Below are 15,344 nucleotides of genomic sequence, written 5' to 3' on the forward strand. Positions count from 1 at the left end.
CTCCCTCAGGGACCTTAAAAGAAGACCTTTGCTACTTTCTGTTGCCATATCCTCAGCTGCTTTCCTCTACCACGATGTTCTATGTCACCATGGGTCCAGAGCCATCACATCGACCTAGCATGGATTGAGCCTCTGATACCATGCTGAGAACCTGCAAGTTCACATGGCAGAGACTCCATTGCTGAACTAAACTGAGCAGATGACAGCACACCTTGCTCACACGCAAGTGGATGCCACTCAAACTTCAACTACGTTTTAATTTGCAAAAACCAAGAGACAAAAACCAAACTACAACTAGGCCCCAAGTAGGAATGGCCAGGAGTGGGCCTCAGGCCCCACTCATGGACATCACTACTATAGCCAAAACAGGAAGAATTAACACAAAGTCTGTGGACACCACACCTACCAGGGCGTCTCAGTCTAGATCACTCTAGGACACTTTGGCAAGAGAAGGCTGTGCCCTAAAAAGGCCAACTCTTAAGAGTGGCAGAGAAATTCCTCCCAACTGATACATAAAACACAACACAGGAATGTAAGAAACTTGAAAAAACAAGGTAATATGATAGCCCTAAAGATCGTTATTCACCAGCAAATGACCCCAGAGATACTGAAGTGAATGAGACTCCAGATAAAGAATGCAAAATAATGATTATAAAAATGATCAATGAATTCCAAGAGAACACACAAAAACAACTAAATGAATTAAGTATAGGATATGAATGATAAATTTTTAATAGAGATAGAAAAAGAACCAAACAGAAATCTTGAAAATGAAAGACATGATAAATCAAATAAGTTCAGTTGAAAGTCTTTCTAATAGAGTAGACTATGCTGAACACAATCTCAGAGCTGGAAGACATGGTGACTAGCCTTAACATCCAGACAGATATAAAGAAAAGAAAATAAGTAAACATGATTAGAATATACAAAAACTCTGGAACATTGAGAGGGCAAACTTACTAAGCATCAAAATTAAGCAGGTTAATGGAATGAATAGCCATTTCAGGGAAATAATAAAAGAAAAATTTCCAAATCCCAAGAATGGGGTGGACATTCAGGTTCAGGAGGCATTCAAAAGAACCCCAAATAGATGAGATCAAAAAATAACCTTTCCATGACACATCAAATGCCTAACATAGAAAGCAATGATAGAATTTTAAAATCCTCAATAGAAAAGCATCAGGTCATATTTAGAAGAAAGCCAATCAGATTCACTTCCAATTTCTCAGTACAATCTCTAAAAGCCAGGAGGGGTTGTAATAATCTGTTCCAGGTCCTGAAAGTAAATAATTGTCAACTAAGTGCTATGTCCAGCAAAGCTCTCTTTCAAAATTTACGATAAAATAAAAATCTTCCAAAATAAGCAGAAACTATAAGAATTCATGACACTAAGCTGGCACTATGGAACTTACTTAAAGAAATACACACAGAAGAAATCAAAAACAAACCCCAGGACTCACAAATGAACAAATCTCATTTGAAGACTAGCTAAGAAAATGAGAAACAAGACCAAATTAAACATGATAAATAAATCAAAATGGCAGGAATAAATGAACACCTCCATAATAACATTGAATGTTAAAGTTCTCAATTCCCCAATTAAAAGACATAGACTGTCAGAATGGATTAAAAAACAAGACCTAACTATATGTTGTTTCCAGTCACAGGCTGAAAGTTAAAGGGTTGAAATTGATACACTTTGGGAATGGAGCCCCCAAATGAGTAGGAGAAGCTACTCTCATATCTGACAAAGCAGATTTCACACCAAAATTAATCAGAAGAGACAAAGAAGGGGAAAAGCATTGGGTGGTGATATTGGCCAACTTATATTGTCATATTGTGCACATGTACAAATATGTAACAACAAATCCCAGCATTATGTGCAACTATAATGCACCAATAAACAATGTGAAAAAATAAAATTCAACACATACACACACACACAACCACACTTTCTACTTTTCCTGGGTACACTGAAGGTTTACTTCGGACCCTGCTGGTGCTATGGGCTCTAATAAACTTCTTGGTCTGAAGGTCGATCCTACTCTGTGCCTGACTGGAGCCTCTGTCTCTCTCTCCATTTCTGAATATAACAGGGACAAAGCTATTCTTGTATTTACATTGTTTTCATCTCAAGGAGCTAAAATACAAACATTTTAGGAAACAGAGTGTGAGCAGCTTGCTAAATCCTGAGAGAACCAAGTCCAAGCACCAAGACCTCCTGAGGCAGACACACGTGTGACCCATGGTCTGGAGCAGCAAGTGTGCAGAGGACAACTGCTGCAAGGTAACTCCTGTTCTTCACAGGAGGAGTGTGGAAGTTTCCAGAAGGAAGTGCCTGGGCTTGCTTTTGAGGGAAGAGTAGAGGTCAGAGAGATGTGTGAGCAGGAGAGGACACTTCCCGAGAAGGAAGGAACAGCTTTATGTGCTCAGGGATCTACAGGCAACGGGCGATGAGGCTGGGGTCAACCGTTAGAAGTGCAGAATCAAGTCTGAACATGAGACAGCCAGCAGAGTTCAACAGGAAACATGGAGTCTTCTCATCAGCACCCCAGTGCCCACAGGCGCTCCGTGTGCTGGTCTATCAGCATGGCAGCGCGCTCCCTGCTCAGGCCAGGCATGGTTCCATCCTATGTTATGAATAAGCAAACCGAGGCCGGAAGGCTTTAAGTACGGGTCTGACAGGTGAGTTCCTGAGCTCCAGAGAATGAGCTCTACAGCTACCCATAGGTGCACTCCTCCTGACAGGGACAGACGGATGTGAGTGGGGACCCAGGTTAAGGGAAGAAGTCTACCAGGTGGGCCACTGAGCTACCCCACACACTTTTTACCTGCAGCCTTGCCTGGCCTAAGTGGACAGGATGTGTCAATTTCTTAGCAAACTGATTGTCATCTGCCAGAGAAATGCGGGCCCGAAATAATAAGGGGAACCCAAATTACCCTGAATGGGGACCCTTTGTGACCCTTTCCACAGACCAGCTCTTGGAACTCAGGGAGATAAGGATAATTCCTCTTAACAAAAAAATCTGTAAGAATCTGTGGTCCTGGCCCAAGTCTGGCCCCCGCTGGTTTTGGTTCATGAAATGTGCAAAGAATATGAAATTCAAATTTCAGCTTTTATAAGCACAGTTTTACTGGAACACAGACCTGCTTGCTCTTTCACACCTGTCTGTCTGTCCTTCCTTCCTCTCTTCTTTCCTTCCTTCCTTCTTCCTTTCTTATGGGGGTTAAAACCACAGGTGCCCTACCACTGAATTATGTACCCAGCTCTTTTTATTTTTTTAGTTTGAGACAGGGTCTCATCAAGGTGCTTAGGGCCTCGCTAAGTTGCTGAGGCTGACCTCCACCTTGCAACCCTCCTGCCCCAGCCTCCAGGTGGCTGGGATTGCGGGCCTGTGCCAGCACACCCGTCTCTGGTCTGGGCTGCTCTTGTACCATGATCATGTCTTGAGAGTCTAACTCACCCTGCAGAGCAAAAGTTGGCCCTACCTACCCGAGTTTCACAGGGCAGCCATGCTTCTGGCTCTCAGCTCCTAGGTGGAAGAAGAGATTCTCAACTGGCAGGAAGAATAAAAACCCCAAACCTGCGGCTCTCCAGAGGATCTCCCAGTGCAGTCATCCCCAAAAGCCAGCCCTTTCAACAGTGCAGAACAATTTTTTCTATACACAGACAATAAACCAAAAAGCAAAGAAGTTGAAGGATCCGTTAGTCCAGAGATAAAGTCTGGACTGAAATCGGACCTTTATTCACCCCAACTGCCAAAAATAGTATGATGCAACCTGCTTCATGTAGGGACTGCATGGGCCCTGTGGCAGCTTCCTCGGCCCGACGGGATCAGGGTGGGATGGCGGAGCCACCTGGACTTGGAACTCGCAGTGGGCGTGTGCTGAGCGCCGACTGTGACTTTAACTGGGCGTGCGGTTTCAGGATCTGACTAGCGCCTGTTAGCACCGTCCAGACGGCCACAGACCAGCACTTCTGTGGCCAGATCTACTCACACGCCAGCCAAGGCCCGCGCATGGCACCTGCGCATTCACCATCACGTGGATACCGCAGAGACTCACGAGAAGGCCGCGGAGCCCAGAGGCCCCATGGCATTATCCTGCTTCTGCAGAACACAGCGCCAAAGCACTGACCACTGCCCAGAGCGGGCAGAGGCAGGAGATCAGGCCAGCTGCCACACCAGCACCCTCTGCTGCCATTCCCATGCCCTTGTCCGTCTCTGTAACTTTGTGGACTTTTCCCGGGGCACAGAAAAGCTCACCGAGGACAACGAACCGCCCATACTGGCCTCGTGGCTCGGGGGCTCTTGTCCGCTCCCTGTCTCTCTCGCAGGCCGTGGTTCCTGGCTGAAGCATTTGAAAGCTGCAGGCGTCATGACACTGCATCCCTGGGTCCCCACCGGCTACCAAAGCAACGGCACGTCCTCTGTGCCTGAATACCCGCATTGCCATCGCACACCTGAGAAATTAGCCGTGACTCCCGGCGGTCCTCTGCCGCCCACCGGATGTCAACACCCCCCAGCAAGCCCTCGATGCCCTGGTGACGTCGTGGGATCTGGTGCAGACCAGCGGTCACTCGTGTCCGCTGGTGTCCTTACCGACCCTTCACCCTCGCCTCCCGCTCTCGCCACATGCCGTTCTGTCCTGATGCGGACCAGTTGAAGCCACCAGTCACTTGCCGAGTGGCACCCACGCTCTGGGCTTTTCTGACTGGTTTCTTGTGGAGCCACTGAAAACTCTTCCTCTCTTCCTGTGTCTGTGCCGTGCAGCGAGGTGTTAAGGCCCGAGCCTCGGGGGCTGGGGACCTCGTACGGCACCCTCCCGAGGGGGAGCCGCAGGCTCTCAGTCTCAGGGATGCCGGCTTTTATCAACTGGAGGCCAGAGTGTTGCCTGCTTCACAAATTAAGATGTTTCCTTTCCAATTAGCAAGCAAGCAGCAATCTCCCACTGGGTCACTGTGAGAGCACCCACCTTCCTGTAGCCGGTCACCTGTGAGCACCTGCCATCCAGCAGACCCCAGGTAACCTGTGAGCACCTGCCATCCAGCAGACCCCAGGTCACCTGTGAACACCTGCCATCCAGCAGACCCCAGGTCACCTGTGAGCACCTGCCATCCAGCAGCACCCCCCCCAGGTCACCTGTGAACACCTGCCATCCAGCAGACCCCAGGTCACCTGTGAGCACCTGCCATCCAGCAGCACCCCCCCCAGGTCACCTGTGAACACCTGCCATCCAGCAGACCCCAGGTCACCTGTGAACACCTGCCATCCAGCAGACCCCAGGTCACCTGTGAGCACCTGCCATCCAGCAGCACCCCCCCCCAGGTCACCTGTGAACACCTGCCATCCAGCAGACCCCAGGTCACTGTGAGCACCTGCCATCCAGCAACACCCCCCCCCCCAGGTCACCTGTGAGCACCTGCCATCCAGCAGCCCCAAGGTCACCTGTGAGCACTTGCCATCCAGCAGCCCCCAGGTCACCTGTGAGCACCTGCCATCCAGCAGCCTGGGGTCACCTGTGAGCACCTGCCATCCAGTAGCAGGTCACCTGTGAGCGCCTGCCATCCAGCAGCCCCCCGGGGTCACCTGTGAGCACCTGCCATCCAGTAGCCCCCCCAGGTCACCTGTGAGCACCTGCCATCCAGTAGCAGGTCACCTGTGAGCACCTGCCATCCAGTAGCAGGTCACCTGTGAGCACCTGCCATCCCAGCACTGTTTTGTCAAATTAAATGAGAGCTCTCGTCTCTGCCTGACACATCAGTGGGCATTCAGAAGAACCCTGAGGATCCGACGCACCAAGTGAGGTACTCAGGTGGGTGGAGAGGGGGCCCCTCCCACTGGCCAGCAGTGCCTCTCACCTTGCATAGTAGTCGTCGGGCGGAACAGCTTCTTGAAAGAACTGGAACTGATATAAATAAAGTCCAATCAGGTGCCCAGCAGTGAAAATCGCCAGCAGGACACAGAGGCAGCTGAACAGCAATGGGTCGAATGTCCGGCACCAGGACCACCAGGTGCACAGGCCCAGAAACACAAAGAAATAGACAGCCGAGGTCAAAGACGGCAGCATCATACCTGGAGGGAGGGAGGGAGGCGGTCAGGCATGCAGGGTTGGAGGGCACGGCGGCCACGTCCCTCGCCTGCCCTTAGGGCAGGTCCGGGGCTTAGTCCCAGCTGATGAATACAACCAGGAGTGACGCTGGATGTGCCATGGAAAGGCTCGGCTGAGGGGACAGCTTTTAAAACAGTGAGAGGCCAGAGGGCGAAGGCCACGGCACTTCAGCGGAGTGAACATCTCCTTGGCACCAAGAGAATTTGCAGACTTACTTGCCTGCTTCCTTCTTTCTGCTGCTCCCAAGTTTTGGGGGGACCCGTGCCTGGGCATTCCAAACTCCCCAACAGCATTTTACTTGCTTTACTTCGAAGTTAACTAAGATTCAAAACACCCCGACCTGGGTGGCAGCTCGTCTCACTCCGCTTCGTCCAGCCCACAGGATCTGGAGTTTGCTGCCGCTGAGGGGGCTGGAGACGGGCGGCTGCCTTGTGAGTGTTGACTCCGCGTCTCGGCATCGAGAAAGGACTCACTGAGATGCCGCACTGTATTTCTTGAGAAATTCTACTTTCCTTTCTCTCTTATTTTTTCCTCTACTAAAAACGGTTGAGTAGTTCATGTTCACCACTCTCTGGGCCGCTTGGCAGGTGCACCCTGACTCCAGCCGGTGGCGCAGGAGTAGGAAGAGCGGAAGCTGGCCCCGTGGAGGAGGCCGAGGTGGCCCAAGCCGAAAGGCGGTGGGTCTCTGCGGGAAGACTGCCACCGAGCTTCTGAAGAAAGCCAGCCTGTCCTGAGAGTTACCCCAGGATGTCAAAAACGTCTCCACACAGAGCCACGTGGGAGCCGCGAGGCCGGCTCAGACCCGCCGCAGCTCACCCCGAGAGCCACCTCCACCCAGGAAAGGAGGCCCCTCGGACGTGGAAAAGGCAGGAACAGGGCTGACTCGGGATTGCCGTCAGGACCCCTGCACAGCATCAGCACCAGAACCCAGCAGAGGTGAGGCTCTCTCCCGGGGCTCGCCTGACAGTTACCGAGATGGCATTGGGCTGCTCCCCGCCCCCCGGGACCGGCAGTCAGGGCCACACTCACCCGAGGACCCCAGCAGCACGGTGACCACGACTTTGCCTGCAGTGGTTATCATGTTGCCGATGAACTCCTTGAGCTTGGAGACCAGGGAGGCCACCCTGCGGAACATCCTGAGCTTGGCGCTTTCCTCCAGCTCGCCGTCTGTGCCGTCCGCGCCGTCTAAATCCTCGGCGATCAGAGCCTCTTCTGGGTCCCCCTTTTCCCCTGCAGCCTAAAGAAATGACAAGAGAGGACGCTGCACTCCGGCCCTCTGCAGGCCGGTCAGGGAGAGAGGTCATCCCCAAGGCAGCAGGGCGCACATCGCCCCGTTGCCCGCGTGTGTGCTGGGGCCGGCGCCACTCTTGGCCTTTCCCGAGGAAGTGAGCAGAAACAGCAGTCGGGGTCCCTGCGGCCTTACCCGCAGCATTGCCCCCGCGAGCTCCTCTGGTGTGCCCTGGAGGGCTCTGGGTGGGACGGGCCATCTATAGCCTCACCAGAGGGAGCCCACTAGGGCTCGGCCGTCCCTGCTTCCTAGGCTTTCCTCTGCTGGCTATTTCAGGACTTCCCGACCTCAGGAGGGTGCGTGGTCTTGGGCTACCTGGCTAAAGCACAGTTGCCTCCTTGTTCCTTTTAGAGAACGACGTCCCGGTCCCATCCTGGGCACTCAGTACCATCGCTGGAGATTTAGGGGAGACACACTCCGGAACACACAGGTGTTCTTTCAACTGGGGCCGCAAACCCATTTTGCTTGTTTGTCTTGCTTTTAAAGATGAAGTAGGAGTTTTCCTTCCTTCCGTCCTTCCCTCCCTCCCTCCCTCCCTCCCTCATTGGAATATTCGAAGGACTCATACATCCAGGCCCTCGCCCTGAGGCTAGCAGAGTCTTCCGAGACTATGCGACTGTGTGCATTTGCCTCCTGGTGGAGACTTCTCAGCTACAGCTGGGCGGGGCTCTGACTGGTCTTAGCTCCAGGTCAGGCGTGAAAAGCGCCCCCTGGCCTTTCCAGTTCCCAGGGCAAAGTCCTGTCCCCAGACTTTTAGCTCAGAGGCGTTCACATAACACTCTCACTGCTGGTGGTGACGGCCTGGGCCCCTGGGGTTGGGGGCAGCACAGGGGCTGGCCTGGAGCTGAAGGAGGTCCTGGGACCTCAGACCTCCCGTCTGCCAAGGAGGACACACCGGCCCTCTCCGCCCACCACCCGTGCACACGACACCGCACACGCCACAGGCAGGCCGAAGCCCGGCCCCCCGGATGCATGGGCTTCTGCTCCGTCCTTCCTAACGTGAGTGGGTTCTCCAGGGTTCTGCAGCCCCAGCTCAACAGAATGCAGATCAGAAATGTGCAAACATCGTGTCCACATGTCGACTTTTTTCTGGTCACTCTTCCCTAAACAACAGAGGACAACAGCTGTTTACACGGCACTTACGCCTGGCGCTGTAAGGCCTGTGGAGCTGAGTTCGCAGGGGGGTGTGTGCAGGTTGTGCGAGACGCTGGCTCGCCACACGGGGCCCTCTGCCCGGGGCCAGGCCCTGTCTGTGGAGACCCGGACCCTGTTTTTCCTGAGTCTCAGGCTCCCGGTGTTTCTATTCATACAAGCTCAGGTGTCCTGCCCACTCTGGTCAAAGGCACGGCAGGGGCCATGCAGCCTGGAGGATGATTAGTGTATGGAACATTGTTGAAGTGAACCAAACAACTTCCATTTTGCTTTCTGACTCCATTTTGTGAAACTTATAAAAAAACATGTTGTTTGCTGTGATAGATCAAAACAAAATGTGTGTGTAGTGTTAAGATAAGTAGAGTGACGTGCGGTGAGGTACATAGTGACTATGCAGTCACTGAGAAAAACATTTGGCAGTTTGTTTACACCAAATTTGCATTAGTTTTCATGGTAAAACTGGTAAAAATATTTACTAGATGAGTTTGCAGAATCTAGGACTTGAAAAACAAATTATGTAATGTGTGGACTTGTGACTATATAAACTGCAGACTGATCCGGAGCGAGCGGGCACTACTCCACCGACAGAGTCTGTCACTATGTCCCGCTGACTAGTGACATGATAGTGCTCCCCAGCTCCAGGCTCCCGGTCGCTGCATGCTGTTACCTTGATGACTGACTGCTGTTTGCTGTGAACCGGGCATCAATAAAATCTCATCTGAGGACCATCCGCTGACTCCGTGAGTGTTACCTTATTCCTACCCGGTTCCCGATCCAGCACAGGCCGCAAGTGTCACGACGTGCTCGTGACAATTAGCAAGCCGAGTATCTCCCGGGAAGAAATCAAATAGGGTCGGATGACCGAAAGGGTGGCTACGCTAGATCTGAGGTTAGGGAGACTCTCACAAGAAGTGACATTTAAGCCAAGACCTGAATGTCACCAAGTCACAAGCTATGTTGAAGTTCCAGGAAAGAGCAGTCTGGGCAGAGGGAAGAGCCGGTGTGCAGAGGGACGTGCTCTGGCCGATGGCCGTCTGCTCCCTGAGAGGACCACACCAGGCTCAGCCTTCTCATTCTGAGGATGACCTTGGTTTCTACTTTACTGAGGGAAGATCCCCAGCTGCATCAAGCCCATCACCCCACTTCCCTGAGGTCTGCCTGCAAGACACACGTTCCTCCTGTAGCTGCGCGAGCTTCCAGGACTCCAGCGAACTCCCATCGCCGGCAGCCCACGTCACAGCCCACTCCATTTCTCCCTGATCGCCCCACCAACCAGCAAGCATGCTTCCCTGTCTAACTGCAGAAAAACGGCGTTTGCTCCAGTCCCACCACAATCCTGCCGTGAGTACCTACGGCACTTGGCCTTTGGCCCCTCCATCCGCTCTATGATCCCGCTGGTTTCACAGGATTGTTCCAGTGGCTGCCGGGGAATAAGCAGAGGGGACGCAGCGGCAGCCCGGGGCTGTGGTGGGGAGAGGCGGGGGCCGGGTGTGTGTCTCTGGCTGCTGTTGGAGGTCCAGTCGTCCCAACCCATCGGCAGAACAGCCGTGGCTTTGTACGGGGCCAAAGGGAGGAGGAATCAAAGGCTGTTGCTATGCTTGTCTTTACTGGTGACAGGACGGGACGCAGGCTGGATGCCTGAGCCGTCATCATGCGGTGGGAGTGCAGTCCCAGAGCCCTGGGGCCCTGGCTGCGGGGGTCCAGCACCCTGCGGTGGGAGTGCAGCCCCAGAGCCCTGGGCCCTGGCTGCGGGGGTCCAGCAACCTGCGGTGGGAGTGCAGTCCCAGAGCCCTGGGGCCCTGGCTGCGGGGGTCCAGCACCCTGCGGTGGGAGTGCAGTCCCAGAGCCCTGGGGCCCTGGCTGCGGGGGTCCAGCTGGGCGACAACGGCTGCTTGCAGCATTCGGGCAGCTGGGCCTGCAGCGGTCTGGGGCTCACCTGAGGGCAGGTGGTCCTCCATGGGGCTCAGGTATTACCTGGGTGGAGCGCAGAGATGGTGCCCTCTCTGCGGCTGCCCACCTGCGGCTCCTCCTTTGCCTCAGCACCAAGGCAGGGCCCACCTGGGAACCAGAACCCACGGTTCTCCTTCTGGCCCCTGAGCCCGGCCTCGGGCCCCTTCCTGTCAGCAACTCTGGCTCCCTGGGGGCGGGAAGACCGTGGGGTCCTCAGGCACAGCCCTCGAGGCCGCCAGGGGACCCTGGCACAGGCAGGCATGTGTGACCTACCCTCCTCACACCCAGTGAGGGGGCACAAAACACCCATCCAGGAAGGAGCTCGGCCAAAACCTTGACCCTGCGCGGAAGGAGGAGGAGGTGACAGAAACGTGCTGGTGACTTGTAGCAGATGACTCACAGTTCAGTTAGGGAATGGCTGCGGAAGTAGATCAAATCAGCACAAATCCGCTCAGGCAGCCTTTGCGAGCTTACAGGAATGCCTCCCTTGCCCTCCCCAGGCCGGCGGCCGCAGCCTTTCATGAACACACCGCTGCCCTGGAGGCCTCTGAGCATTTCTATTCCAGAACCCTGGGGCCTCCGCTGGAAATGCCTTTGTAGCCTGCTAAGCCCAGCGGGTCGGTGGGGTGGCTGCCGTGAGCCCGCTGGCCCCGTGGGGGCTGGCCCCTTGGTCAGCTGCTGGAGCCTAATCAGGGCCTGCAGGGCAGGGCCCCCTCCAGAGCGGGAAGCTGGCCTGGGCGCTGGAGAGCCGCAGCTGAAACAGCCATCCAGCCCCAATAACCGGGCGCTCGGGCGAGACAAAGTGAGCCGTCCAGGTGTAACAAGCCCAGTAAGCACCCCACAGGGTCACGGCCCCCTCAAAACCTAACACGCGTGGAGGACTTTTAAGTCCTTTAGAAGCTGCTGACTCCAACGGGAAGCCCTGTCACATGCCGATGGGCCTAGGGAACTGAGGCCAAGTGAAATGAGCCAGGCCCAGGAGGACAGCCCACTCCCACTGCCACCAAGAGCAAGACCAAGAGCAGGACCGGCAAGGGGTGTGGTCCAGGAGGAGGGATGGTTCTGTTGACCTGCTGCCCGGGGCTGACCAGGTGCTGACTGGGTGCTGGCTGGGTGCTGACTGGGTGCTGCCTAGGTGCTGCCTGGGTGCTGACCGGGTGCTGCCAAGGTGCTGCCCGGGTGCTGACTGGGTGCTGCCTGGGTGCTGACTAGGTGCTGTACAGGTGCTGACCAGGTGCTGATTGGGTGCTGGCTGGGTGCTGAGTGGTGCTGCCCGGGTGCTGACTGGGTGCTGCCTGGGTGCTGACTAGGTGCTGTACAGGTGCTGACCAGGTGCTGATTGGGTGCTGGCTGGGTGCTGAGTGGTGCTGCCTGGGTGCTGCCTGGGTGCTGACTGGTGCCACATGGGTGCTGCATGGGTGCTTGCTGACTGGGTGCTGCCTGGGTGATGAGTGGGTGCTGTACAGGTGCTGACTGGGTGCTGGCTGGGTGCTGACTGGTGCTGCCTAGGTGCTGATTGGGTGCTGACTGGGTGCTGTACAGGTGCTGACCAGGTGCTGACTGGGTGCTGCCTGGGTGCTGCCTGGGTGCTGAGTGGTGCTGCCCGGGTGCTGACTGGGTGCTGACTGGGTGTTGACTGAGTGCTGATCGGGTGCTGACTGGGTTCTGCCTGGGTGCTGCCTGGGTGGTGACTGGTGCCACATGGGTGCTGCATGGGTGCTTGCTGACTGGGTGCTGACTGGGTGCTGACTGGGTTCTGCCTGGGTGCTGCCTGGGTGCTGACTGGTGCCACATGGGTGCTGCATGGGTGCTTGCTGACTGGGTGCTGACTGGGTGCTGATTGGGTGCTGACGGGTGAAGAGCGGCCGGTTCCTAGGGAGGCGAGGGAGGATTCTAAGTGTTGTCCACACAGAGAAGCAGCAGGCATCTGAGGTAACGAAGGTGCTAAGGAGCCTGAGTCGATCATTCGCAGTGTCTACGTGAACCAAAATAGCACGTTGTACCATAAACGTGCAACTATTATCTGTCAATTTAAAATACAGCAAAGAACTGGAAAACGAAGGCGACGGAGTTCCTGATTTCCGACTCTGATAACGCGCATCAGGACTGCGTGTCACCACACGTGAGCAGGCTCTGCGTGTGGTGGCCTCGGCTCCACAGGGGACACCAGTTCTGCGCACCAGACGAGGACTGGACACCTCTCACCCCCTGAGGCTGCACACTCGCAGCAGCCGGGGCCCAGGAGCTGTGGCTTCTAACAGGTTCTGCAAGGGGAGACGCGGAGCTGCCTGGTGGGACCGAGCCTCCGCTCTACCTGACAGTCTGGGTGGGAATAAACCCCGAGGGTAATCTGGGGACCCCGGGGAGGACAGGATTCCAGGCTCACCCTTGCACTTACTAAACCAGAACTTCTGGCACGAGTGATTCTGAAGCCGCCACTCAGAACCCACACTTGCTGGGTGCTGGCGCTGAGGAGCGGCTTCAGTACTGGGTCCCCCTGGGCAGGTGCAATGCAGAGACACGCTGTTGGAGTCGCGTCTCAGCAGGTGCCTTTCTCTGGAAAACACACTGAGGACGTCTTTCTCTGGAGCCGCTTCCGGGCTGGAGTCAAGCTCAGACCCCAGACTTGTTTGCTTGCTTTTTGCAGCTGAAACTTCTTCCTGTCACCCTAGGTTAGAAATGGGTTTTAAAGACACTTCCATGAGCTGTACTGAAGTCACACACAGGAGTCTAAAGTCCCAGAGGCAAAGGGAGCATGTCTCCGCAGGGTCACCAGTTGAGCATGGGGACGTATTGGTGTTTCATCCCGACCGAGAGCCCCGAGGCGGGCGGAAGACATGCTGTGGGTCGCAGCAGGGACAAAGGTGTCCGCAGCATTCCCCAGAGCGGGAGGCAGACTGGCACGGGCCATCACGAATGCCACCAAGCCCAACGTGAGGCAGCTCAGGGACAGCGGAGGTCCTGTTTCCTGTGGGACTGGTTTTGGGAAGACTGTTCTCCAAGCTCACGAGAGCAGTTTAGAGAGCTCCCAGGTCATCTGGAGAGGAGTGTGCGGAGGGCCGCAGGGCTTAGCAACAGGCTACAGGACAGGGACCAGGACCTGTGGGGCCCTGAGGAGTGCCAGCACAGAGCGGCCTCTCCCTGGGCTTGTGCTGGCCCTGGTGGGAATGTCGGAAGACTTCCCAGTTAGGCCGCCAAGTGAGCTGGCGCCAGACCCTAGGAGGCATCAGAACAGCACGTGAGGAGACGAACAGCAGAGGAGACCAGCCACGCCACAAAGACGGTTCATTGTAAGGGGTTTTGCTTTGAAATTTAGAAAGAAAATCCCTCAATGGAAAAGCAGAACACCAAATCAGCACTCACACATGCACACACGCACGCGCACACACGCATGTACACACGCATGTACACACGCACTCCGTCTACCAATTCAGTCTGTCTTTGGTTCCCGATCATTAAGCCCTGTACTACCCACTTCTCTCCTAGGAAACAGCTCGATTTGACTCTTCCAGACAACACACCCTGGTACTTGCTCTAGAAATTGAAATGGAGAAGAACCAAAGTAACTCCATTTTGCTCTGACCTGACTCCATAATATGCTTGCTTCAAATGTTTTCCTTTCAGCCTCCTGAAGCTGTGTCTACGTTGACAGTACAGCAAGATCTTCCCGTGTCCCTGACTGTGACCTTGTCGTGTCCCTATGGCCCTGAGGTATAACAAGGTGACTCTGAAATGTATACTCAAAACAACTCTCATGTAATTGAAATATCGGTCTCAACAGGGTCTTTCTGACCTACGTGTGCCTCAACTCTTCTTGTGGTTTCTGTGGATTTTGCCTTATCAACTCTGTGTTTCTAATATTCAGGTGCTGGGAGTTCTTTGAGGTGCTGGTCCGCTCCGAGTCGCTTGCCTGGCTTGTGCATTAAAGGACCTTTTTCCCTTTCCATCTGGCTCAGCGTGCATGGTGGTTTGTAATGCTCGCAGGCTCCCTAACAAAGTGGGTCTAGGAGAGAGGAGAGGGCAGCTCCTGAGGCCCAAACCTGGCGGGTGCTCCAGCGCTTCCTGAGCGGCTCGGGACCCCTGGGGTCACCTCTGATGGACCAAGATGCAAATAAAAGCAACCTAAGTCTCTGTTATGAAGCTGTCAAAGGGGTTGGGCCGTGGCTCAGTGGTAGAGTCTCGCCCTGGTCTTAAGCCCGGCACCGCAATACAGACGAACAAACAAACAAGTCCCCAAACAACACTGAACCAGGATGTCAAGAGGTTGAGCGGAGCAGGGGCACAGCAAGGCCTGCTGCCTACCCCTCTATCCTGCCACCCAGCACCTCTCCTGAGCACCACTCTGCTCCAAGCCCCAAGCTGGGTCCCGGGAGAGGAAGGAGAGGAAGGAGAACCCTCCACGGCAGGTCCATTGCTCAGGGCTGCCGGGTAGATTAGCTCTGTGAAAGCAAACGTCGGGTCCTAAGCCATCTGACTGCAGGAATTTGAGATGCCCTGTTCCAATGATTCCCAAGGCAGGCGGGATTATTAAGTGATAAAGAAGAAAAATACTCTTGGTAAGCAAAGCAAAACATGAAAAAGGAAGAAAGAAAACAAACAAAAACCACGCCATTTCCCCAAAGCACCAAAAACCAAAACCAAAACCCACCCGCTATTAGATATTACTTTAGGCCATCCTGCAGCGCACAGTAGGACCTCAGAGAAAAGGAACTGAAGAAGTAAACGTGCCCTCGCTTAGCAAGCTCCTTCTTCTGCAGCCCCTGCCGGGACAGGCTGGCCCAGCATGGGTTGCAGGGACTCTGCTCAAGCTCCACCCCGACTCCCGGGGTTGAGGCCACTAGCC

The 15,344-nt window shown here is 54.8% G+C and overlaps 1 protein-coding gene across 6 annotated transcripts in view; it reads right to left on the bottom strand.

Annotated features, from left to right (window-relative positions):
- Piezo2 (piezo type mechanosensitive ion channel component 2) overlaps positions 1 to 15,344 on the bottom strand; it is a 365,623-nt gene that overhangs the window by 128,717 nt on the left and 221,562 nt on the right. For all 6 annotated transcript variants that reach the window (XM_047526788.1, XM_047526790.1, XM_047526787.1 and 3 more), the window contains exons 6-7: positions 7,141 to 7,348; positions 5,861 to 6,074 (exon numbers count right to left, since the gene is read on the bottom strand). In XM_047526788.1, coding sequence (XP_047382744.1) covers positions 5,861 to 6,074; positions 7,141 to 7,348 — 422 coding nt within the window. The remainder of the gene's footprint in view (positions 1 to 5,860; positions 6,075 to 7,140; positions 7,349 to 15,344) is intronic.

This window comes from Sciurus carolinensis, chromosome 15 (genome assembly GCF_902686445.1).
Source record: "Sciurus carolinensis chromosome 15, mSciCar1.2, whole genome shotgun sequence".
NCBI lineage: Eukaryota > Metazoa > Chordata > Mammalia > Rodentia > Sciuridae > Sciurus > Sciurus carolinensis.